The sequence below is a fragment of the Eublepharis macularius genome, chromosome 3 (assembly GCF_028583425.1).
Source record: "Eublepharis macularius isolate TG4126 chromosome 3, MPM_Emac_v1.0, whole genome shotgun sequence".
In the NCBI taxonomy this organism is placed as follows: domain Eukaryota; kingdom Metazoa; phylum Chordata; class Lepidosauria; order Squamata; family Eublepharidae; genus Eublepharis; species Eublepharis macularius.
The window spans coordinates 168710248-168737648 of NC_072792.1; the positions used below are offsets into that span (position 1 = coordinate 168710248).

The following is a 27401-nucleotide window of genomic DNA, read 5'->3' on the forward strand; positions in this document are numbered from 1 at the left end:
TGAAAGCGAAGATGGTTATATATTGTTTAGGAAGTTGGAGTTGCCTTGGGGAGGAGTCAATATGTGAGATTTGGCGGGCCCCTGGAATGTGAAGGAGAGAAACAAGTGGTACCCAGATTTGCGGAGGGAGGAGGCCAAGCACACAGCTGAGGGAAAGCTATCCAGTTCAATCCATGCAAATGGTGATAAATATCTGTTGCTTATTATGCCTTTAGTTTAGTTAATGCCCACTGGGGTACTCTTCAGGCCTTACTGCAAAAAACCAAAATATCGCTGACTTGTACAATCACTGAAAACGGAGTGCACTTTTAGGGATTTGAGTTGCTACGCCATAACTAAATGTGTGTGTGTGTGTGTGTTTTCCAGGACATCTGCATGTGTTTTTATTCTTATTAGATACATTCATTTTTTTTATTTGTACTTCATCTTGCAATCCGGAAGGATAGTCAAGTAGGCTTATATGAAATGATAAAATACAATTAATTATGGGATGTTTCCATTTCCTCTGGCATAGGAATGCTCTGAATCCACAGCATGGTAACACTGAGGCTTGACAACTGTAACGCACTCTACACAGGTCCCCCCTCAAAATCAACCTGGAGACTCCAGTTAGTGCAGAACATAGCCGCACAGTTATTATCCGGAGCTATTTGGAGCATGCCTATCAATCCCTTCGTTTCAGCATTGCTTTTCAGCTCTGTCTCAGAGTTCTCCCCCCACCCCACAAATTTCTGCTATCCTTACCTTATTGTACTGTTTATTGAATGGCCCAGCCTTTGATTGTTTTGATTTATTCGGTGCAATCTGCTCTGAGTTTCAGTATCAAAGGTGGACTATAAATAGGGTTGCCAGCCTCCAGGTAGTGACTGGAGATCTCCCGGAATTACAGCTGGTCTCCAGGCCACAGAGATCAGTTCCCCTGGAGAAAATGGCTGCTTTTGGGGGTGGACTCTATGGAATTATGCCATGCCAAGGTCCTTTCCCTTCCCAAACTACACTTTCTCCAGGTTTCATCTCCCAAATCTCCAGGAATTTCCCAACTTGCAACCCTAACTATAAATAATGTAAAATAACTAAATATCCTACCCAAGTCTATCTGATTCATTTTTATCCTGTCCTTTCTTTATAACTCAGGGCGGCTTATATGACTCTCCCTTCTTCATACTATCTTTGCAATAACCCCATGAAACAGGTTGGCTAAGAGAGTGTGGCTGGCCCAAGGTCACCAAGTTTACTTTATGGCCGAGTGGAGACTTAAATCTGGGAGGGGCCTTGGTAGAGCCTCTGCTTGGCATGCAGAAGGTCCCAGGTGCCATCTCTGGCATCTCCAGTTAAAAGGACCTGGCAGTAGGTGATGTGAAAGACCGGTAACGTCTGGGACCCTGGAGAGCTGCTGCCAGTCTGAGCAGACAATGCTGACCCTGCTGGGCCAATGGTTTGATTCCGTGTAAGGCAGCTTCATGAGTTCAAGTGTACGTCTCCAAGATCCTAGCCTAACCTCCCCAAACAAGGGTATGTGTGTTGGTGGTGGGGGGGACAAATTGTTCCACCATTCTTGAGAAATTGTTCCACCATTCCCGTATCTTGAGAAATTACAAATTGTAGCTCTTTAAACTCTGATATAATCAGGATCGGATAAACTCAACACTGTCGAATTTCAACTGGTTTCACCTGGACTTACAATGTTATCCAAAGGGCCTACCTTTATCTCTCTCTCTCTCTCTCTCTCTCTCTCCATCCATCCATCCATCCATCCATCCATCCATCCATCCATCCATCCATCCATCCATCCACCACACCTTTAGGCTCCTGGGGCAGCTTCCAAATGTAATCCCTATTGGATCACAAATGTAAATATTTAGTAAACAAAACAACTACTAAGATACAGACAACCCATCAATATTCAGAGCCCTAGCACAAAAGCAAGTTGTTTCTTTTTCTGCAGATGACTGAAAAGTGGTTTAGAAGAAGTACTGACGGTTGTGGTGCATATACGCCACCAACTTTTGCTTCTGGTAAACAGGTTGGGCAGGCTCCGTGTTCCCGAATATTGACTCAGTATCTACTCATGAGCTGATCAAGCAGGAAATTCACACATCATCTTTTTAATGGCCAGTGACAGTCACCACAATCTTCCCATTCCGTGATTATCCCAATGTTACTAGAACGGCAAGAGATCCCACTAGAGGGAAGAAGTAGTAACGTACACCTCCATCTAAATTGGTATATCTTTGCATTCCTTTGAGCTGTGGTTAAACTTACTTTAAATCCTTCTGTATATATGTGTGCTGTTAAGTGGATGTTCCATCTTGTTGCCTGCACTGTCTTACACAGTATAATCCACCTTGAGTCTCAGTGAGAAAGATGGACTATTAAATAATGTAAATAAATAAGTATCCTTATTATTATTAATAATAAATAAAACATCTAGCAGACTGAATCCATGCAAATGATAAAGCATTTATAAGATGCATATACCCGTACATCAGAAGACTATCATTTTTTTCCTCGAGCAGCATCTTTTCCTGCTGGAGTAGACTCTGGGTTGGATCGTGTGCACTCACTGCTCTAATGGCAGTGCCTGCCCCGATGGAAGGAGCCTCTTGCACCAGGGGAAGCCTCCTTCCATCTCTGGAAGCAGTGGATCCATGGGATCTAATACACTGCTTCTGAAGTTCCCTGAGCAAGGAGCTTGCCTGGCAGAGCAGGAGCCTGAGCCAGGAATGGAAGAACTCATATAAGCACCACTGCGCACACAGAGGTTAACACACACCAAACTGAGCCCAGAGTGTCTATTAATTTTCTTTGTAACTTGACATACTCTCCAAATACTTTCCCTTTTTGCATTTATAGACCCCAGTCTCTGATGCAAAAAGCCTTAAATTTTAAATGGCCTACAGCTCCTATTTTTACAGGAATTTAGTGCTAATTCCACGGAAATGGCCCTGCAGGAAAGAAGAAAGAAAAAACATTCCAGATCAAGAAGATTAATTATAGGTCTACAGGGGAAAACCAAACTAGTCTGTATTCACTTTGTATCATTTGCTGCCAAACTATTACAAAAATCTGCAGTGTAATTTACCGTCCAATATCACCACTCCATCAGACAAAATATGTCAGAAACCCCCCCCCCCACATTTTCACACATCATCTCAGGACCACCAGGTCTCAAAAGAGGAATAGTGCTTTCTATAGACTGCTATACATCCAGAAGGGAGCTTGCAGGCTTAGCAATACTAACATTTTGTAAGGTGATCTGGAGCAATATGACATTTCCTGCTACGAGACGTGATGATGGCTGCTGGTTTAGATGGCTTTAAAAGGAGGGTAGACAAATTCATGGAAAATGTGGGTATCCATTATGCACATGAAGTTGCCTTATAATCATCTATCAATGTCAGTATTGTCTACTCAGACGGGCAGAAGTTCTCCAGGATCTCGGTCAGAGGTCTTTCACATCACCTATTGCCTAATCTTTTAACTGCAGATTTCCATAGACTGAACTTGGAATCTTCTGCACACAGTGCTGATTAGTCTACTATTGACCTCTGTGATAGGCAAGCTCCTCTCTGACTCAGGCTAGAATAGCAAGGCATTTGTCGATAAAAATAGGACTCTTGGTCTGATCTATCAGGTCTCTTCTTCCTAGGTTATCATTTTGTTTTGTTAATATATAAAACTGTGTGCAGCTCCTTATCTGAGCAACTTATTACTCTGCCTGGTCTTCATTTATTTATTTATTTCAAATTTGTATTCCGCCCTCCCTGCGAGCAGGCTCAGGGCAGATAACAACGTATTAAAAATACAATTAAAAATTCATGTTCATTAAAAACAACACATTTAAAACAGGATGGTGGACAGCCTTCACAGGGAGGGTTTTATACACCCCTTTTTTCCAGGCCGGCGGAGGCCCAGCCTCAGCCATATGCCTGGCGGAACAACTCTGTCTTGCAGGCCCAGCGAAAAGATAGTAGGTCCTGCCGGGCCCTGATTTCAGCAGACAGAGCGTTCCACCAGGTGGGAGCCAGGACCAAAAAGGCCCTGGCTCTAGTCGAGGCTAGGCAGGCCTCCTTGGGGCCAGGGACCACCAACAGCTGTTTGTCCCGATCAGAGTGTCCTCTGGGGAATATATGGGGAGAGATGGTCCCGTAGATACGCTGGCCCTTCTCCGCACAGAGCCTTATAGGTCAGTACCAGAACCTTGAATCTGATCCGGTACTCCACTGGCAACCAACACAGCTTGCGTAAGAACCGTGTTATATGCGCCGTATTTGGCACTCTCGTAATAACATGCACCGCTGCATTTTGTACCAGCTGTACAAAATTCTCTGCTGATGCTTGAAATTTCCTTACTTTCATTAGCTTCCACTTGCATCCAAGCCCAGCTGCAACTGGGCCATGCAGTACCCATTCCAGACCATTCTCACTCTGTGCTTGCATGGTGCTTCTTCTTCCTCCGTGTCCCTGTTTCTTTGGCTACAAACCTCAGCATGCAATTTTCTGAACAGACTTCACAGCTCAACCCTGCCTGACTTTGCTTCTTGCTTCCAGAACAAAGCTCTTGGATGCTGTCCTACAGGCTGACATGGAGAACTCCGTGTCCCTGCACCCAGATCTTGGATCCATAGCCTATGCAATAACAGCTTCTATATGAATTGGTCTGTGACCTACCACCACTTCTCAGAATAATATTGGTGGTATCATACCACAGGCTAGAAGAAGTTCTTCTGGCTTAAGGAGTCTTCCTGTGGTCTAAAGAGCCTTCCTTCAACTTTTAAGAGGCTCTTCTATTGGAGGCTGAGTCACTTTGGTGGAAGGAAGGGTCTTTAGGTTTCAAACTTTTGCTTAGTGCAGTGGTAGGCTATAGGCTAGTATCACAACAGCAGCTATGATGGATCATTAGACTGGGATGGTGGATTGTTAGACTGGGAGCAGAGGGACTGTTTTTGAGGAGAGACAGTGATGCTGCCACCATACAGCAGAACTTTATAGTAAGACTCCATCATTCTGTTCTTGCATGAAGATGTCTGAGAAAATATCACCGGGGGGGGGGGGGGAATGCATACTTGTGTCCTGCCAAATACTAATGTGCTCTGAAAATTCTTTTGTTGCAGAATTCCTCCGTGAAGCAGTTTATGCATACTTAGCCACTGCAGTACAACCTCATTTATCAAAACACACTGAAGAACATGAGCTCTCCTCTATGCGATTGTCACAACAGAGAATCTCCCGTGTGGTATTATGTCTTCACAATTGTTTTAATAAAGGATATATTAATTGAGTACTGTTTCACAAATTTGTTTATACAGAGTAAGGGATGTAATAAACAATTTGTATATTCTTTTGTTGCTTCATTGTATACCAACATCCCACATGAAGAGGCACGCCTAGTGGTAATGAATACCTTAGATCAGAGGGAGTCTCTACATCCACCCACCTTTTTTCTGATATCACTGTTAGAGATAATATTAGAAAATAATTATTTCAGAGTGGAGGACAACTTTTATGTTCAGCTCCGAGGAGTTGCGATGGGATGCTCCGCAGCACCTTGTATAGCAAATCTCTTTATGGGATGGTTGGAAAAGGATTTTTTTTGCAATCCTGCAATTAATCCATTTTGGAAAGACATTATCATATTTGTCCGTTTTATAGACGACCTTTTCCTAGTGATGAATGAGAATGTTGATATTCAGAATTTGGGGGACTGGATGAATGGTATACACCCCAACATCAAGTTCACTTGGAATACTAGTAGGGAGTCCGTGGACTATCTGGACGTGACAGTATACAAGAAGGAGGATGGAACCTTGGCAGTAAAACCGTTTAAGAAGAGAACAGACAAGAATTCACTACTTCATTATAGATCATTTCATCCAGGACATCTAAGGGCTAATCTACCGTTGGGTCAGTTTTTACGACTAAAAAGAAATTCCACCAGGGAGTCTGATTATATTGCCCAAAGTAACATCTTGCAGGAACATCTTAAACAACGGGGATACCCTGATAGGGTTTTAATTAAAGCCAGACTACGTGCTGATGAAACAGCCAGGGAAGATTTAATTACACCAAAGGAACGAACAACAGGGGAACTAATTGTGGGGGTCTTTGATTATAGCAATAAAGCCAATGCTATTAGAAGGGCAATTTTGAAACATTGGCCACTTGTCAGCGACATCCCAGGCTGTGGGACCCCTCCTTTAGTAGCCTTTAGACGGACACGGAATATTAAAGATCAGATCATACATTCAGACTTGAACCATGACAATGACCCAAGGGGTACAGGACTACCAAGAGGTCTGTACAGATGTGGTAGATGTAAACAGTGCTCCCTAATAATGACCACAGAAGACTTGAATCAACTAGGAATTGAAACCACACAAGAATTTGTTAACTGTGGCACGGAAGGAGTGGTATATGCCCTGAGATGCCCATGTGGATTATTGTATGTGGGAAGTACTGCACGTTCCATTAGAACGAGACTCAGTGAACATCAGTCTAGGATTAAGAATAATGTAGCAGAGGCTCCTTTGGTCCAGCATTATCTAGAAAAAAAGCATAGTGAAAGGGAAATGTTGTTCACCGTTTTATTTAAAACTCGGAAGAAAGAACACATAGCAGCAAATAGGGAGTTGCATCAAAAGGAGACATTCTGGATATATAAACTCAACACTCTTATGCCAAATGGCTTAAATATAGCCAACGATTACACCTGCTTTCTGGGATAATAACAATGTTACTTTAAGGACGGAGATTGTGTGATTAGGGCATGGATGGCTTTCTGTAGATAATACAGCTGTTAGTCAATGGGACACAAATGGAAGTAATTGACAAATCAAAGAGGGATATGGAAGGTTAACTATGATGAATCTTTGAGTGAGTATATTGCAATATGAATATACTAATGTATGTTTTAAAATTTGGGAATGTATTATATTGTTATGTGTATTTTCCAGCATCTGTGCTCTTTGAGAAAGAAGCTTGGAAACGGACCTTACAAGGATCTGGACCGTCCGTTAGAGAATGCAGTCACAGAACCAACTACGTGAACCTATGATTATAGGTCCTTTTGATCTGTGACATTCACAGTGTCTGGAATTACCCTTATACTGTACCTGTATTGTACCTGTATGCAAGGCAAATCGAGTTCTATATGAGAAATAGTGTCATAAGATGCCAAAAGCAATTGCACTTTAATAACATCTATGATAGCACTTTGAGCACGGGACACTTTAATGAATTGTTTTTAGAACGCATAAGATGCCTGTATAATTGAGGTCTAGGGAGGTTGCAATATATGGTGTAGTATATGGTTGTGTCAAGAGAAACAAAAGAATATACAAATTGTTTATTACATCCCTTACTCTGTATAAACAAATTTGTGAAACAGTACTCAATTAATATATCCTTTATTAAAACAATTGTGAAGACATAATACCACACGGGAGATTCTCTGTTGTGACAATTACATTACCGTTTTGCTCTATTTTGTTGTACTCCTCTATGCGATGGCAAGGTGTCTGGAACTGACGATAGCATAAAATCCATAGAAGGAAGATCTCTCTAAGGAAGCACAGTGTCAGACTCAGCTTTGGGTGGGTGGAGATGGGAAGGAAGAAGCAATCCAGGGGTGACAAGCCAACTTGGGGAGTGGTAATGTTTAAAACACAATGCAAGGAGCATAAGAACATAAGAAGATCCCTGCTGGATCAGATCAGTTGTCCATCTAGTCCAACATCCTGTCTCACACAGTAACAAACCAGTTAACCAGCAGTAGCAATAGAGTTATGTTGTCATTTGGGTCAGTGAGTAATCCCGGGCCGTATCCACACAGCTTACCTTGTTCTGGAAAACAGCGAAATCTCACACGAAATTTCGCGAGGGGACGCTGATATTGCGTCTTCTCGCAACATTTCGTGTGAGATTTCGCTGTTTTCTGGAACAAGGTATGCTGTGTGGAAACAGCCCTGGTCTGGATGCTCTGGGGTAGAATCATACGATTAGTTCTGCCCGATTGCTGCAAAGAAACGTCTATGGCTCCATGCAGAGATGGGTAGTGATGCTCCAGTTTAAAGCCAACTGACACTTCCCACACTAAGAACATATTGTGGGTTCGACTCCAGTGGTATAATTTCTGTGTAGTATGCATGCACTTTCCACCACCCTTCACTTTTGAAGCATACTTGACTTGGGTGCTAAGAGTTCACAGGTTAACCTTCCGTCTTCCATTAATTTAACCCGACATATGGTGGAATAGTCTTAAGGCTCCGAAATTCTCAAGCATGCAAATGAGGCAGAAGGATAGCACTGGATGTTACAATTGCCCCTGTTCTTAGAGAGTCTTTACCTTAAGAGATGGGGCCTTTATTTCTTCCTAAGTGGCTGAAAACATAGTATATTGGACACAAGTGGTCAGACATGCTCACCAGTATCTAGAACATTGCTCTCTAAAAACTCGTAGATTCCCTGCTTGCAGCAAGCATCCTTGGTAAGTGTGGAGAAATTCCTTACAACCAGAAATTCACCCCAATATTTCAGCCATTGTTAATATACTCTGTAAAGGTTCAGGAACCCAGCTGCAAACTCACAACTGGCAGGAAGGAGGAAGCTGGGAAATGAGCCATCAAGCTCCAAGCACAGAGCACCCAGGTTCTTGGTTATGCCAAGGACTCTGGCCAAAACACGACAATGGTTTATTACTACCCCGCGCTCTGCCCCTCAGGGGCTATATTTAAAAAAAAGTCTTGCACATAGGAAAGAAAAAAGGCTGTTAGAGGGATCTTCTTCTTGACGTGAGATTTCTATGGAAAAGTTTCACTAATGGCAGGGACTTTCTTGCTTCCACTCTCCTGCTGGACCCCCAAATGCCCCCTCAAATGCTGCCCCTCGGAGAAAGCGGACCCTCAGGAAGAGCATGAGGGAGGAGTCAGAGGCCTGCACAAAAACAGGGAAATTAGCAAAAATTACACCCCAATTCCACAGGTGAAAATTTCCCCTGGATCCAACGTTAGGTATAGCAATTCTCCCACAATGGGGACCTGCAATTGCCAGCAGCACAGCCCAGATTCTGCTTTCCTACCTGATCTGAGAATTAGCCTCTGTGGCCTTATTTACAGTCAGGAGGCGCTGCCGCAGTATAAAAGATCTCCTTCTCCCTGCTCACTTCCTATTTCCCACAGTTAAAGCCATTTGAAATAAAGGCTCTTTGAGTCCTCCAAGCTTATAAATTAGGCAAAGTAACACTTCGAGCATTAGAAAAAAATGTTGCCCTCAGAGAGAGAAAAAAAACCCACAACTGAAAATACCTGAAGAAATATAATTAAATCAAAGCAGATAAAACTCCTGGGCAGGCAAGCCTCCTACAAAGCTGTTCCCAATGCTGCCCCATCAAAAATACTTTGGGTTTAGGCTCGTTGGAATTAAATGTGATTGACTGCCAAGAACTCTTTCACTGACCTTTGAAGTTAAAATAATTCTCTTGGCTAATTTCTTGGTCAGGTCATGATGCAGTACTGTGATCTATTAAGTATAGATCCGCCATTTTGGAGTGGGGGAGGGCCTACTGATTTAATGTTGCTTTTATGATTTGCTACCAGGTTTGCTTGACACAATCTTCATTATGGTATGTGCATGGAGGTACAGTTACCAACCTCCTGGTGGGGACTGGACATCACCCAGAATTATAACTGATCATTTCCACACAGTAGCAATCAGTTCCCTTGGCGAAAACGGTGGCTTTGGAAGGTGGACTCTACAGCATTGTGTGTGTGTTATGTGCCATCAAGTCGCCTCCGACCTATGGCAACCCTATGAATGAAAGACTTCCAGAACATCCTATCATTAACAGATTTACACAGATCCTGCAAACTGGAGGATGTGGCTTCCTTTATTGAATCAAGCCATTTTATGTCAGGTCTTCCTCTTTTCCTACTGCCTTCCTCTTTCCCTAGCATTATTGACTTTTCCAGAGGATCTTGTCTTTTCATGATGTGACCAAAGTACAGTAGCCTCAGTTCTGTTTACGGCATTACACCCCACTAAAGTCACTTCCCTCCCACAAACCTTGTCCTTTCTAGGCTGCCTCCACCCCAGGTCAACTGCCCCCAGCCTCCATCTTCCCACTGCTCACCTGGCTGACGGCAGAGTGTGGGTAGGAGAGTGAGCAGAAACAAGCCAGAGCACGTGGCTCTGTAGACCTAATGATGTCACTTCCAGTTTAAACCAGAAGTTATGGCATCTCATTGCGGTCAATTCTCTGAAAATTGGCCCCAAACACAGTGAAAACACGATGTTTGAGGCCTGACGATGTTCATGAATAACAGTGGTAGTTTACACACAGCTCATTCAAGCAGGAAACCACTTGACTGAACTGGGGGGAGCCAGTTTGGTGTAGCGGTTAAATAGGGTTGCCAGGCCCAGGTTGGGAAATTCCTGGAGATTTTGGGGGTGGAGCCTGGAGAAGGTGGGGTTTGGGAAGGGGAGAGGCCTCAGTAGGGTATAATGCCATAGAGTTCACCCTTCATAGCAGCCATTTTCTCCAGAGCAACTGATCTATGTTGCCTGGAGATCAGTTGTGATTCTGGGAGATCTCCAGCTACCACCTAGAGGCTGGCAACCCTAGGTTAAGAGCAGTAGGACTCTAATCTGGAGAACTGGGTTTGATTCCCCAGTTGTCTGCTTGAAGCCAGCTGGGTGACCTTGGGTCAGTAATAGCTCTATCAGAGTTCACTCAGCCCCACCCACCTCACAGGGTGATTGTTGAGAGGATAATAACAACACACTTTGTAAACCGCTCAGAGTGTGGCATTTAGTTGTCCTGAAGGGCAGTATGTAAATCGAATGTTGTTGCTGTTGTTGTTATTATTATTTTGAATCATTCTCCAATTGTCTGTATATGAATAGTACATCATAATCATTTGAATGCCTGACAATAATAATATTAAGAAATTCCACTCGCATCTTTTTTATTTAGAGGTAACTAAACAGAAGTCCTGTGGCAACGTAAATGCTAACCAAGCATATTTCTGCATAAGCTTTTGTGAGTCAGCACTCACTTCATCAGGTACATGAATTTCTGCTGGAATGAATTTTGTAGTGTTTAAGGCCCCCACGGAAGCCTGCTTAAGTTTGTTGCAATAGACTAACAAGGCCACCCCTCTGGATTTAGAGGGCACGAGCTCTCTTCAAAGGAAGAAGACTGTTAGCAGCAGGCTTGGGAAATCAGCAGAATGCTCATGCAGAACTTTATAGAGACATTCATCAATAAGGATTATACTTGAAGACAAGGGTACAAAAACAATGTTGCTGTCAGTTCGTACAGGGTGAGAAGAGATCCTAATCCTTGCTTAGGTCTCGAGTGACAGGCTCAATGCACAGCATAGGAAGGAAGAGCGAGCAAGCAAGCAAGCAATGCTTCATCTTTTAACCCTTTCTGTGGGCTTCAGGAAAAAAGGGCTTTATGTTGTGAGTGAGCAGCTACAGTGAGAAATAAAAAATCACAGCGGAACAAGAAGGCAAAGCAAAACAGAAAAGGAAGCAATCCCTGTCCCAGACCTGTAACTAGCGGTCACCTGCTAATATAGACAGAACTTTTCAATGTATTTGCCCTGCAACTTCTGCCATCTTGAATACTGGTACTGTAGGAAAATATAGCAGAGTTGGTGCATAACACAAACAGTTTAACTCTTTCATGACTGAAACGAAAACACTTGCTAAATCCCATCAGGTACTGGATATTTAGGATATTTATTTGCAAAAGCATATGTGTGTTTTTTTGCACTACAGGATTTTGATGGTGCCCAAATTGCTATCGAGCATCACTGCTGCACACAGTCAGTGTGATCTTAAGCAGGGATATCCTTCTGAGTCCTCCAAAGTGGACTTGGTTACACCAATGGACTTCGAAGGGTGTAACACTGCTAAGGATTACACTGAAAATGTACCATAGCATAAAATCCCCTATTAAAAAAACACTTCCCTATAATTGTGGGTTTCTGCCTCTTCAAGAGCCCAGACTACACATCTTTGATACAGTATTCTCCAACACCAGCTCTCCAATGCCTCCTTACCTTCCAATTTTACAAACCCACTAATTTTGTCTGCTTGCTCCCACAGGGTTACTCAGCTTCACTCTACCTGATATCATCCATCGGCACACCATCCTTTTCAAGCGATTAATCTGTTCGATCCCAGCCCATATTTGGTGGTCACTATTAGTGTTACAAAGGATCAGTAGTTTGTCTAAGACTTCAGGACACTGGACGTCCAAACAAGACCTTCCTATGTTTGATAAATTAAGATCAAAACCGAGTATGTGGGAAAAGAGTGCTTGAGAAACCTCGACTGCACTGTGCAGCTTTCTCTAAGGTGGGCTACAAAATCAAAGCAGATTCAGTAATTCCCTTGTTCCAAACTACTAGGGAATCAGCATAGGTATCTTGTGACAATGATCTGCATGGATAACCTGCAGCATGGGTGGGATGGACAGCATAGCAAGGGGGTTTGATGTGCAAACTTAACTGTCCTCTAAAATAAGCCAGTATAGGCAAGCCCAGTCTTGAACAAACACTGTGCCATTAATGCACCTCTAGAAGTTATCTATCCATAAGTCACGCACAAAAATCCTGCAGGCAAAACCAGGTAAGATTTTCCTGTCCCTAAAATATATTAATCAGAATCAAGTAGTAAAGCTGTTTCTGGAAATGCCACTTAAGGCTGTAAATAGGGTTTTGCAAGTTTAAATGCTTCCCCAAGATGGAAAAAATCCTCACTGCCAGGATTTTCTGGGAAAAGAGGTGGTGGAACTCAGTGGGTTGCCCTCAGAGAAAATGGTCACATGGCTGGTGGCCCCACCCCCTGATCTCCAGATAGAGGGGAGTTGAGATTGCCCTCCGCGCCACCGAGCGGCGCGTAGGGCAATCTAAACTCCCCTCTGTCTGGAGATCAGGGGGCGGGGCCACCAACCATGTGACCATTTTCAAGAGGTTCCGGAACTCCGTTCCCCCACGTTCCCCCTGAAAAAAAGCCCTGCTCACTGCACATAGAAAAAGAGCATGGCAGGGATAGGGCAGACAGAACCCATAATTAACTAGCTTTCTACTTGCACTTTATTATTATTTTTAAATAAGCATTCAAACATGTGGCTGCCCACTTCAGCCTGATATGAGAGAGCCCAGAACAAGATTTATTTTATCAAGCGTATAAACCCTCCCCCAACATGTATGACTTGCCTTGAATCTGCAATACTGAACTATGACTCTATTGGAAAGAAAATCCTTTTTATCATAATGAGGAGGTCTCCTCATTTTAACTACCTGTTCTCATCTTAACAGCACTTCCAATACATAGTGTGCATTCACAGTCTTCATCCCAAATGTTTGCATAGGGTCTCTATAGATGCATCTGCACTATCCCGAATCTGCACGGTGTTGATGTGTCACTGCACAACTGCACTATGTAATCCATGTTGTGCTGCATGCAGGCTTTACACTGGATGTGCAAACCACCGCAGGTGTGTGGTAGGAGCTGAATTTCTGTTGTGCAAACAAGCCTTTCGTTATATTCGAGCAAAAGGAGAAGCTGCCTCTCACCCAACATTTCTGGGGGTGGAAAAGGTACAAGCAAAACATCCTGAGGCAATTATTAAAAAAATGGCGTGTACAAATCCAGCCGTCTGAAAATTACTGCATGGCCTCGAGCGGTGATGAATTGAGCAAAGAAGAAAACACACTCAGCCCCCCTCCCTGGCTCCGACCTGCTGGCTCAGTCTTTGTTGAAGTTAATCAATTTGACAGGTACCTTCATATTCGCACTCCAATGATAAATCAAGTAAATCAACATTTTCCCTGCCACTGCCGCCGTCCCGCCCGGAGCCCCGGTGCAGCCGCATTAAGATAGATCTTTGCTGGCAATGAAGCATCGGTGGCTGCTGCCGGGCCACAAACAGAGCATGAAGACCCAGGACAGTTGATTAACACAAACGTAATCTTTCAAAGTACTCGCTTTGGAAGTCATGTCGTATACATTTTTTTTTAAAAAAACTGACATCTCTCCCACCCACCCCTCCTTGATTTTAAAGGGAGGGGTAGCACCCTTAAACATTTCTTAAGTTTCTACAGTGGGTTGCCACCAAAGTAGGCAAGTAAGTAACATAAGCACTGTGTGAAGTTTAGACGATCGTTCAGTTCCTTCTACTAAGACATCCGTGCACAGTATGTCTGGAGAAAGGAATCCCTAATGGTTGTTAGGGAAGTGTCCCCCCTACCCTGCTACATTAAATGGGTAACTGGGATTATTGTTGAGAAGACTAAAGCTGTTCAGCAGATCCGCGCTTCTCTTGATCCCGTTACTGAAACAAAATATCTCTGGTGGTTTCGCAATGTCTTTTAGCACCTTTAACAGCCCAGTGGACTCGGTGCAGGATGAAAAAGAAATAAATTAAAGGACGAGCAGGTGCTCTGGAATCAAATGAAATGCAGCTTAATTCATGGGTTGGAGCTCAGCTGCTTGGTAGTAAAACGGAGCCATGTTTCAAGAGGGGAATTTAGGGCTTTTCAAGGAAGCCAACTGACTCTTCCGATGATTTCATACTGCTACCCACCTCTTTCGAAATTATCACTTCTTTTGGCAACTGTCATTACAACTGCAGGTGCTTTTATGCATCACAGGGAAGAAAAAAAAAAGCTCAGTCCTGCTGAGATGGAGAATTAGACATTTAAAGATCATCAGGAGATCTGTTATTGATACTTTCTTAGGACGGCGCTTCATTGTAGCATATGGCCATTTGAAAAACATTGAAGAAAAATGAAATGGATTATTTTACAGCTACATTTTTTTTTAAAAAAGGGAACATGGTAAAAATGCAAAGAGTTTCACACTTCATAATTTCTGGGAAATGGAGGATGCGTTTAAATGTTCGACATACAGAGAAGGCTGAGAAAGACAGCTGCCTCTTGTGAACTGGAAAGAGATAGTGGGGGGCAGGCAACTTGTGAGTACAGCACCCCAGTGTGGTTGAGGTTAGACTGCGAGTTATTCCACACACGTTGGCTAATGCACTTCCAATCCTCTTTATAGATCATTTAGAACGGATTTTTGTGTGTGCAGAACAAAAAAATCCACCTCAAATGATGGATAAAGTGCATTGAAAGTGCATTATCCAACGTGTGCGGAATCAGCCTGCAACTGGAGAGAACTTAATTCCTTACTCAGGGCAAATTGAGCTTAGAAGTGAAAAGTTTGATCCCTGTTTAGGGTCTTCTGCTCTTCTGCATTTTTTTTTTAAAAAATTCTTATTTGCAGTGCTAGGGTAGCTGCTTTGAAGATCAGGGAAAAGGAAAGAAAGCCTTGAACCCATTCCTCCAAAACATCCGTCATTATTTAAAATGTCTTTCCAAATCTCTGACTGGCTGTTCCGGGAAAATCCATAGTTTCAGGTGCCTGAATGCACAGGAGCAAACTGCAACGATTAGGGAGAGGCTGCTTTTAAATACTCCCTGCGAATCCAATACCAATTACAAAATATTATCTGGAAAAGGAGGTTGCGAACAAATGAACAAACAACCATAGTGCAAACATGATGGAAGGATGCCTGACTGCTGCCCTTCCGTGCTGGGGAGGCTTCAACAGTGGTAGCTGGAAATAGGACAGAGGGGCGCCCTCCATACTCTGTCCTTTCTTGACATGTGCAGCTGTTCCCCATGGCTGCTGAAATGAGTTTAACAGAGAAAATCGACCATCCACAAAGAAATATTACATTTTATTTGTTTTCGTTTTCAACTCATCAAGCTCACTGGGAAACTTGCAGTCAGCTATTAGCTTCACATGCCTCAAAGGGCTGTAATGAGGGGAAAATGTGATCTCCCCATCCATACAGGCCACTCTGAGTGCCTTATAAGAACAGTGTCATAGCACAGTCAGAACAGTAGCAAAGAGGTTAAATGGTTGGGCTGTAAAGCAGCACTCTGCTGGTTCATCTCCCCTGACTGCCATGAGCTCAGTAGGAAGCCTTGGATAAGTCGCTCTTCTCAGCCTCAGCTCCCCAACTGTATTGTGGGGATAACAACAACACTGACTTTGCTTGTTGCTCTGAGCGGGGCACTGATATATCAAGAAGAGCAGTATATAAGCGCCGTTATTTTTACTATTACATGAGAAAGTCACGTAACACGAGAGATGGATGTTCTTATGCAAATATGTCAGTCCTAGAATTGCTTATGCTCTGTTTCCACGTTTCTTCAACTCTGTATTGGATTTTTGCTAATGCTATGTCTTTGTAAACTTTGATTTATTTACTCTATGGCATTGTTTATGGAAATGCCCTAATATTGATTGTAGTAATCTCATGCTATGTAATCCACCTTGAGTCTCAGTGAGAAAGGCGGACTATAAATGAAATAAATAATAATAATAATAAATACTGATTTTCACATTGGGAAATGCTAATTAACTTAGGGATAGGCTCGAAAGCACTGCAAACGAGGATGGTTGAGCACCTGCTGGTTCAGCTCCCATATTGCTCACCAGACATATAATCATGGAATGATGGTTCACTTAAACAAATGGAAAGGAGTGATGGAAGTCAGAGGTGTCTGTTTGGCATAATTACACTGCCTTCTCCTCCAATTAAAGTGTTTCTCGCAACTGCCATCTGTCTGCTGCCACCTTTAATTGTTAAAAGTATAAAGAAAAAGAAAAAAATTATTTGCAAGGATTTTACTTTTAGACTTACTACTTAGTGTCTCTGTATGCCTTTGGTACCTGCCAATGAACTTCAGTAATCTTTTGATCAGTTCTTAAAAACATTTCTCAAATTCATGCTATTGACTACGTAGCCTCAAGATACAAGTAATGCAATCTACCATGATGTGGGACATTGAAAGGAAGCACCTGCCTGCACAGATCTAAAGAGGGGATGAACTGCAGATGATTCTGTGTTTTCAATACAAGTCGGTCAATTTGATGATCCAACCCTGACCCTGGGAGTATGTGCCTCATTTCCATCAATCAAGACTGAATTTTCCAAACCAGGAAAAAATGGCTACAAAAGCAGCTACTGCGCAGGTGCAAAGCTGCTCTAGACAAACTTCGACGATGATCGTCGAGGTAATCCAGTCAAGTGTACGAGCATTCTTGACACAACGCAGACAATATAATTCAGAACACCTGAAAAAAAACCCCAATGAATTTGGAGCAGGGAAGCAATACGATCATACCTGAGTACTTGCCGTGTTTGTTCCATCAGTGACCTCCACAGTCATGTTATACACCGACCGCTGCTCTGCATCCAAGGGCTTTGCGATGACAATGGAACCGACACCTTTATCCACGTCGAAAGAGCTATCAAAATTCCCGCCTAGTTGTTACAACAAAAGACACAATTAAATCTCCCGGATGTTTTTCTTAAAAGCACACACACACACACACACACACCTACAGGCCAAGGTATGGCATTTTACAGAGAACCACTGCACATAACAAGCACTGCACATTTAGCAATCTTTGTTCTAAGTTAATTTTTCCTTTCAAGCACCCTTTATATATTGTAAAACAGATGTCATAAAGGGTGGGGTGGGATGGGGGGGAAGAAACAACAACTCGTGCGACAGACAAAAGATTCTGTAGCGCATCCAAGCAAGGCATAATTGATTCCTTCAAAAGGCTTTACGAAGCTATTAACCTGTACAGACTTATCCTCTTGTTAGCGTGAACAAGGACTTTTCTCTTTCATTAGAAATTCATTTGGGAGCGAGATTCGTGTGTTGTGTCTGTGAAGATTCCTAGGAACTCAGTAGCTGCTAGTGAGGCTGCTGGCACAGATTTTAAGGCAATGTGAGTACCTTAATAAAGGGAGGGGGGGGGAAGAGAGGCTCACCTAACTGTTTCAAGGATATTAATATAGAGAATCATAGAATCATAGGGTTGGAAGGGGCCTCCAGGGTCATCTAGACCAATCCCCTGCACAGTGCAGAGAATTCTCAGCTACCCTCCCCCCCGGACACACCCATGACCCCTGCTCCATGCCCAGAAGATGGCAAAACACCATCAGGATCCTTAGCCAAACTGGCATGCGCAAATTGCTTCCTGATCCCAAAGTGGCAATCCACATTACCCTGGGCATGTAGGAAGGGGCCACGAGAACTAGGCACTGATGTTACCCTTCCTGCCCTCCCTCTTGTGATCTGCCTAGGTTCACAAAATATGTGCCAGTGTCCAAAATTCTGTCACACTGTAGCGTGACCAAGAAATGAAACTCAGAAAGGACTGTGCAGGAATGGGGGGGAGAGGCCACGTAAATATAGGCTGGTTATACCGCTCATTGATGTGGGGGCACAAAGTTTGTTTATCTCCCATTACCATTGGTGTCCACTCGTTTCAACACTTTATTTTTGTTATGTAAGGAAATAGTTGGTGAGCACTGCATTGGTGTGGGGATGATAAAACATGTCTTCTAGTCTCACGAACAAGTATACCACAAGATTATTTATTTATGCGCCATGCACTTGTATGTGCAGAACTCACTGGACCTGTCCAAGGATCCTTCCAATGTGGAAACTTTGCTTACTCACACATCACCTGTTACACTAGTCAGAAATACTGGGCAGGGCTCCAATTATAAGCTTCTTAGGAAAGACTTATAACCAACCAGTAGGAAAGTATCATTTGGATTCTTTTTTCACATTTTAACTTAGGCTCCCTGCTGCCCGACCTTTATTTCACACCTTAGATAACTAAAAGATTTCTACATTCGCGATCTTTTATTGAAAGTACCTATTTTGTGAATCTTCCCATATAGCATGAGAAAGTCATAAATAACATGGGGCTGCGGAGTTACAGCACAAAACTGGTCAATGTATTAAGAAAACACAACTGTGCAAAAGGGACAAGGGTTTCATTTGTCCTTTTTTCTTTCAAATGTACAGCAATTGCAATGTAGCAAAGGGCCAGCATGCATCTTGGAGGCATAACACTCCCTACACACATCTGATACAAAATACTTTTGTTGCTTCACAACAAACACAATGCTTCGTAACACGTGGATCAGCCCTGAGAAGCTCAGAGCACCCGACGTGGGTGAGAGGAGTTTCCAGGTAGTTTTATATACGCAAGGAGTAGTTAGGCCTGGACTTGGCGTGCATATTCAACTCCGAATACACTGAGGATTGGGGAAGAGCGAGATTTTTCAATACTGAGAAACATTTCCACACAATCTTTAGTTCAGTTCTAAGCACAAGGATTGAGGCTAATGGACATCCTATCTGGGTGTTCCCCGAGAGCTCAGAGTGTTGAGTAAGGGGAGGCTGTGAAGGCCACCCAAAGACTCTACTGAAATGTAAGGAGGAAAGGGAAAGCGAGCTTCTCCTTTTTCACTGGTCAGGTCCAAGGGGTGGAAATTTGATTTAAAAAATCCCAGATAAAAGAGTGTAGTTAATGAAATCCACCTGCATTCTGTAGGACAGAAGAAGCCGTTCCGTACTGAGTCAGCTACCTGGTTCCTGTAGCGTAGAATGATCTATCTGAGTTGATTCCTACAGCCTAGGATTCCTATAGGGCAGGGGTGGCCGAACTGCGGCTCAGGAGCCGCATGTGGCTCTTCGAGACATATTGTGCAGCTCCTGGACGTCTCTGAGTATCGCTGTGGCCATACGTTTTAGTTTAGTTTAGTTTATTTCCCTCCTTTTCCTTCTTTCTTTCCATGTCTTTCATATTTTCAATAAAAATGTTGGGGTTGCTAGGTCTGACTCAGAAAATACCTGGGGACTTTGGGAGTGAAGCCTAGCAAGGATGTGACATCACTTTGGGACTTTTCTCTCTCATCCCATTTTGATGTTTTGCTTACACTGTAATTGATTGGGATATGCTGTTACACATTGATTCACTATTTGCTTAGTTATTGATTAAATTTATTGTAAATTTATTGTATGTGCTTCAAAACTTAGTACCTTTTATAAGTTGTTGGCAAACTTCCTTTGTCTTCTTTTTGTGTCACTTCTTGAAGGAAGCTTCCCCCCCACCCTCTTTTTTCTGGAACTGACTCAGAAAATACCTGGGAACTTTGGGAGTGAAGCCTAGCAAGGATGTGACATCACTTTTGTGATGTCACTTCCAAGTCAAAAGTCAGGTGATGGATCTTCCCAAGTTCCACCCCTTCCGATGATGTCACTCCCAGCATACTGCAGCAAAACCCTACCCCTTCTTGTGATGTCACTTTCAGGACACTGCCCCAAACCCGCCTCTTCATCTGAAGTCACTTCAATGCATCGTGTCTTGTGGCTCTCAAATATCTGACATTTATTCTATGTGGCTCTTACATTAAGCAAGTTTGGCCACTCCTGCTATAGGGTATCTGAGCAGGCCTGGGTCTTTCCCAGCCACTACTATTCCTTTCAAGTGAGATGCTCAGTTTTGAACCTGCAGATCTAGACATGAGAATCACATATTCTACCGCTAAGCCGTGCCCTCGTTGCTATGCTTGGAAGAGGCTGCTTAGTACCTAACATAACTCTCCCCTTGTGTCTTCCTCTCCCCATAACTGGGTGCTGCCCTGTGAACCTGACGCTAACATGATTTCATGCCAAAAGCACATCTGTTCCCCACACACTTCTACGCATGCCTAAGTGACTTCTCTCGTCTCGGCTGTACAATACACTTAACACCATTTAATTGTAAGTGAACGCATAATTGTTCTTGACATTTAATTAAGGTTCTGAAGATTCCAAGGTATTAAAACATTTCTATTGGATTATATGCTTTTCTTTATTTGTTTGAAGCCAACCCTCCCCTCCTTTTCTACAGGGGGAAAAAAGATAGGCCATCTCTCAAGCCACTCTAGGGGGGAAAAAAATCTTTTTGAAGGCAAGGTTTGCAGATCTTTTAATGCAGAAATTTGTGATGAAAGGAGGAGAGCCTTGGGACAGCCAGAATTTATTCTGAAAGGAATGTTTTTACTGATAACCTGTGTGTGTGTTTGTGTGGGGAAACTATTATGTTACCAACTTTGTAGCCGTCTTAATGAGAAATCAGAAAATCAGACCCTTCTAAGAAAACATTGCGTTTATAAGTCAAAAGGAATTAAAATGGAAAGATATGATACATGCCTTCAAAATTCTCCTTTTCTTGCCCATAAAATGAGGATTAGAACTGGGGGGTGGGGGAGTGAGGAATCTGATGAATATGGCATATGTAAATTACATATACCATAAACATATACCTCACTACTATTTCTTTTCTTTTCTCCCCCTCCCCCCCCTTTTTTTTTAACAAAAACAACTTTATTTAACAATAGGGTAGCTGTGGCAAGAGCACCTGGAAATGCTGAAGAGGACAGCATTCAGAAGCACCCCTACTGCTATCTGTCTGACCAACTTTCACAACAGCATTGATAAACGTTGTTTTCTCGGCTGTTTGCCACTGGCTGCAGGGAGTTGATTTTAAAGTTGTAAAGTTCCTCTTGTCCCACCCTGACAAGCAGTTATATTTTAGGCTTTTTAACCCAGCCCAGAAAACTTGATACAGAGGCTGAATGACTCTGACAGCTTCAACAGTCCTCCGCTTGACTCGAGCCCTCTCAACCATGATTGGCCACTGCTTCCACATGAGCTTTGTCTTCCAACCAGCAACTCTGCGCAATTAACTGTTTCCTGTGCGTGGTAGAGAAGCAATGCCTCAAATTGTTCCCGCCTTGCCCTTCTCTAGCATTGCTGAACTTCTTGTAGGTCCCTAGCCCTGTGCCCCCATTGCTTTCTTACAAGCTGTCCATCTAACTGCTTTCAGGACAAATCTCCTCTTGACGTTCAAGCTACACCTCTGTTTCATTCTTCAATAAAACTGAGAGCTAGTTTGGTGTAGAGGTTAAGAGTGATTGGACTCAAATCTGGAGAATTGAGTTTGATTCCCCACTCCTCCGCTTGAAGCCAGCTGGGTGACCTTGGGTCAGTCACAGCTTCTCGGAGCTCTCTCAGCCCCACCCACCTCACAGGGTGAATGTTGTGGGGATAATAATAACGTACTTTGTAAACTGATGAGTGGGTGTTAAGTTGTCCTGATCGGCGGTATATAAATCGAATGTCATCATCATCATCATCATCATCATCATCATCATCATCATCATCATCATCATCATCATCATCATCATCATCATCATCATCATCATCAAACATCTTAGCCAGGAAGGCGCACATGGAATGATCCAAAAAGGTGTTTCTGTTTGCCAAATTGCCTGAAGAGGCTCTGATTCTATGGGGAGGTGGGAATTCCCTTTATGATGAGACAGGAGTGACTTGGAGGTGACTACCACATTCCAGCTCTCCCACCATGTTCAATATGGGCAGTTCTTATCTCAAGACGGCAACCATTTAGAGATGGATTCTGTCCCCTAGCTCTTGCTCTATCCTTTTAGAGGATGAAGCAATGATGATTTGGAAGGTAAGGTGAATGTCTGAAGGTCTCCTGCTTGGGCTGCAAGGTTCTGAGCATGTGTCTCTCCAGGGCTTTTTTTCTGGGAAAAGAGGTGGTGGAACTCAGTGGTGGAACTCAGGACTGTACAATGACGTCACTTTGGGTCAACTGGAACAAGGGGGTGTTTTTTAAAGTTTGAATTGCCCTCAGCGAAAATGGTCACATTTAGATTGCCCTCGGTGCAGCGGAGGGCAATCTAAACTCCCCTCTGTCTGGAGATCAGGAGGCGGGGCCACCACCAGCCATGTGTCCATTTTCAAGAGGTGCCGGAATGCTGTTCCACCGCGTTCCAGCTGAAAAAAAGCCCTGTGTGTTTGACTGAAGAGCTGGCTTATGAGGATCAGTTAATTTCATGATCCAGATATTCAAAAATAAAGGATTAGCCATCTTATTTTTTTTCTTCTAAAAGGTTCCTGTACCATCTCATTTCCTGCAGTCAAGAAGGCAGACCGAGGATGAAACGGGCCTAACAATGGACTCCTTTTACCTTTTTGTTCAATCGATTTCTTTGTAGTCAGGCTTAATGCGAGGCAGGCAAGAGGAATTTAAATGTGTGGAAGGTAAGATAAATTAACATGTGGAAAAAAGAACCATTGATTTCCTTTCTTCTTTTGGCTTCAGACTCTTCCCCCTTCCCCCTTTCAACTTTAACAGGAGGTAAATCTTGCTACACCTCAAATAATTCCTCTTTAGATGAATGATTTCGAAGGAGAACTGCAAACAATAAAGACTCAGACCACAAACGCACAACAGCTTCCCTCGAGGGTGCAGCAGAAGTTCTGAACACAATGAATTACGGTGAGCGAGGAACAAGAGGAAGAGTTTTGTCAGCGTGCACAAATTTCAGCGGGTTTGGGGAGCTAGCCCAAAACAGTGATCGCTACTGAACCTGACCCTTGCCCTCCAAAGGCAACTATGAGGTCAAGTCTCCCATGTTCTGAAGGTATGGTGCTTATTGTCTAGTCTTTCTGGACTTTGGTATGCCTCTGAAGTTTCAACTTGCAAGCCAAGTAAGCTGGCAGGGTCTTCCCCCTTAGCCTTCTGATCTTTGGAGAAGAGCAAGTGCATGTACACCCTACACACAGACACATAACCCTGCTCACAAGATACAGTGAATGCATACACAACCCATTTACAGTGCAGACTTGACTTTTCTTTATGCATGTGTTGAGCAATTTTCATGTTACATTCAACACATGTACAGCTGAATGTATGATTGAAATCCTGTATTTATCCAGGTACTGGTTCCTGGTTCCTTTGTAAAGTGAAGGAACACTGGTTCTTTTTTACATGTACAGGTGTTTGCATGTACATGTGGGACGTACCCGTGTTCACTGTAACATGTGAACTGGACTCCTGACACGGAGCTCAGAAACAACTGCTACCTTGAAAAGTCTATCCTGGGTTGTATCAAAGGGGCCATAGCGTTGAAATGGCAGGAGGTCATAGCCCCTCTCTATACTGCCTTGGTCAGGCCGCACCTGGAGTACTGTGTGCAGTTCTGGAGGCCTCACTTCAAAAAGGATGTGGACAAAATCGAGAGGGTGCAGAGGAGAGCGACGAGGATGATCAGGGGTCTGGAGACTGAGCCCTACGAGGAAAGGCTGAGGGCCTTGGGAATGTTTTGTTTGGAGAAGAGGAGATTGAGGGGGGACATGATTGCTCTCTTTAAGTATTTGAAAGGCTGTCATTTGGAGGAGGGCAGGGAGCTGTTCCAGTTGGCAGCAGAGGGTAGGACCTGAAGCAATGGGCTTAAATTACATGCGCAAAGGTACCGGCTGGATATTAGGAAGAACTTTTTCATGGTCAGAGTAGTTCAAAAGTGAAGTCAGCTGCCTAGGGAGGTGGTGAGCTCCCTCTCACTGGAAGTTTTCAAGAAGAGGCTGGATGAATACTTGTCAGAGATGCTTTAGGCTGATCCTGCACTGGGCAGGGGGTTGGACTAGATGGTCTCTATGTCCCCTTACAACTCTACGATTCTACTGGAATTGCAGGAAAGCCCAGGAGAAGGGGAGAGATTTCTCTCTGCAGTTGGGCATTCAGGCGCAGGGGGGAATCTTCAGAGCACAGCACAAGGGCATGACAAGCCCGTGCCCATCTGTTTCCCACTTTGGACTCACAACAATAGTGCCCATGAGAGAAAACTGCATCTTTACCACAGGCAAGGTGGAGATCGCACCTGTGTGGACCCCTTGTGGTGGTGCTTTGCTCATTTCAGGATCATGCAAAACTTGTTTCCTGTTCTTGCTATTGACAGGAAATGGTTTTTGGAAAGTCTATTTCACAGAAACCAAAAAGTCACCATATGAAAGTATCTGTTGGCGGGATGAGCTGAAGCAACTGGCAGGCAAGGCTCTGAGAGTGGGCTTCAGTTCTGTTGTGTTTGACAGGCTGCCGAATGGGCCAGGAAAGTAACTCGAAGTGGTTTTTTTATCTGTTTCTGCTATTGCTTTTTTTTTACCTTGCATTCCCCATTAATCTCTAGGAGGGCATGGGACAGAACCCTAAAATTCACTGTAAATACTGAGAAAAGAAGTGGAAATGCACGACTGGCCAAGACTGAAAAAAACGTGTGTGTTTGTGTGAAGTAGACAAGTTAGTTTGGAGTTAGGGCTAATCATGTGCTCAAGTGGCCACTTTGGGTCTACCATTTGTTTGGAGGTGTTCAATTGGGATCACTGCTTTAAGGGTGGATTTTGCAATCAATACTGGTCTTATCCCTTGGGACTGATCTTTGGATAGAAACTTGATTGAAGGGAGGACAAGATGGATTCACACTTTCCCCAGTTTTTCCTCAGTCTCTGCAGACTGCAGACACCGAGAAAATATTTTCTTTAAAGCCCCATAGGTGTGTACATTCATAACGCTCGGATAGCAGCTTCTCAGGAAAAGCACACCCATGTGCTGTAAAACAGAAACAAAATAATGTACATTAAGAGAAAGAAACCACTTCAAAACAAGTGGTTTCTATACCAAAAAGCCATTTTTTTTAAAAAAAAAACATGCTTTGGCAATCCAAGAGAAAGTTCTGAAGGGATTTCTATCATTTTTTTTCTATGTTACAGAAGAGACAAGTTGAAAAATTCTGTACCAAAGAAACCAAAATAACAAAAACACAATGGACTGCCTGCCTCCCAGCAAAATCCCTTCAAAATCAATATTTTACATGCTGAAAATGCTTATTGGTTTAATTTTACTATTTTACTAGTAGTTTTAGTTTTAATATTTTGTTATTGCTTGTTTTTGTTGTTGCTGTTTCAATGCACAGGTTTGATTCTCCCAGAATCTCCGATTCTTAGAGCTGCAGAATCCACATCCCTGCCTTTTCCGTGGGGGTAAATGGATACCGAGGGAACTAGGAGGAGCATTCTATCTTTAATCCTTGAATTCAACTGTTCAAAGTTCTGCAAAACTGGAAAGAAGATCACTGAGAAACAGCTTGGTTAAAGATAGAATAAACTCCAATTGAGACTTACCTAACTGCTGCAAAAAGGAGGGTTTACAGTTGCAAGTTGGAAATCTGAACTTCTCTTTAGTGTACTCTTCTAGATCAGGGGTCCCCAACCTTTTTGAGCCTGTGGGAAGCTTTGAATTTCTGACACAGGGTAGTGGGTGCAACCACAAAATGGCAGCTGCAGGCAGTGGAGTCAACCACAAAATGGCTGCCATGGGAGACAGAGCCACACACATCCAGAAGAAGTTCAAGTGCAGGCGAGAAGAGGAGTAATGAAGCTGTGCTAGCCAAGAAACCCACCAAGCCCCACCCACTTTCTGAAAACACTTGGTAGGTGCCACGTTGCCCACAGGCACCATGTTGGAGACCCCTGTTCTAGGTGAATGGATGGAGCAGGTTGCATGTTTACTCTGAAGCATCACACACATGCAGACTGCCGTTCTCTTGATCTCCAGAGAGGCTTCCAGATGTCAGCTTCTCCAGCGACATTTGTGCCAAAGTGGGAAGTGAATTAGGAAGTGGTTCATAAAAGAGACTCCATTAGCGGCCCTTCCATCTTGCAGCTGTCATTAGGCAAAATCAATGTTACTGAATTCTAGAAATTGGCATGTTTTGCTCTTCCCTCACCCATTCCTTTTGCATTATGCCTATTCGATTGTAAGTTATTCTGGCAGAGACTGGTCTATTTTCTTCTTCTTAACAGTGCTGGGTAGAATTTTTAAGTGCTTAATAAATAATAAAAGAGAGCCATTATCCCTGGAGTTTGGAGCGGCTGTCAATTGGCTTTGCAAGACAGCTGCGACTTTCCTGTGGGCTGCCCCTGTTAGGCTCGTATGACTGTTCGAGCAGGGATCCGCTCTGCATAGCTGACCTCTGGCTTGCGGGTAGTTTGCAAAAGCACAATGATCCAGGAGAGAAAGCTGACATTGGGAAGTATCCTGATTTCGTACTTTTCTCATCTCTGACTTCCTTTTCCCTAACTCAGCTAGTCTGACACCCAGAAGTTATAAGAGAAGACCCACCTGGATGGGAAGTATTTCTCTGATTCAGCATGCATTCAAGGGGAGACAAATTTAGTAATATCAGCTGCAGCAACGCTAAAGATACTTGATGGTTTGCAACTCCTACAGTCGTCAGTAGGATTTAAGGATAAGCAAATGTTTCAAAGCAGCAACCTTCAGCTGTAACCCATCTGCTAATCTGTCTTGCAACTGCTCTCGTTTTTTTTTTTTTACCCTTGATCTCTTCTCTCTGCCTTTTTAAAAAACAGATACTAACACTTTAAATCAGGGTAATATCCAGCCACATATCTGGACACCTGAGGGTGGACAACTGAGTTGTGGAGCTCTGATTTTCTGTCTGATGAGTGAAAGAAGCCAACAAGCCACACGAGTTGCTAACTGTTGGCTGGGTTCTTTTGTCCCCTTCTTTCAGACAGCTGATATTTGAAATACAGAATTGGTTGTGTGATACTGGGCTACTAATGATATTCATG

General features: G+C 43.3%; 1 protein-coding gene across 2 annotated transcripts in view; it reads right to left on the minus strand.

Annotated features, from left to right (window-relative positions):
• FAT3 (FAT atypical cadherin 3) overlaps positions 1 to 27401 on the minus strand; it is a 457110-nt gene that overhangs the window by 105829 nt on the left and 323880 nt on the right. For both annotated transcript variants that reach the window (XM_054973889.1, XM_054973888.1), the window contains one exon: positions 17211 to 17350. In XM_054973889.1, coding sequence (XP_054829864.1) covers positions 17211 to 17350 — 140 coding nt within the window. The remainder of the gene's footprint in view (positions 1 to 17210; positions 17351 to 27401) is intronic.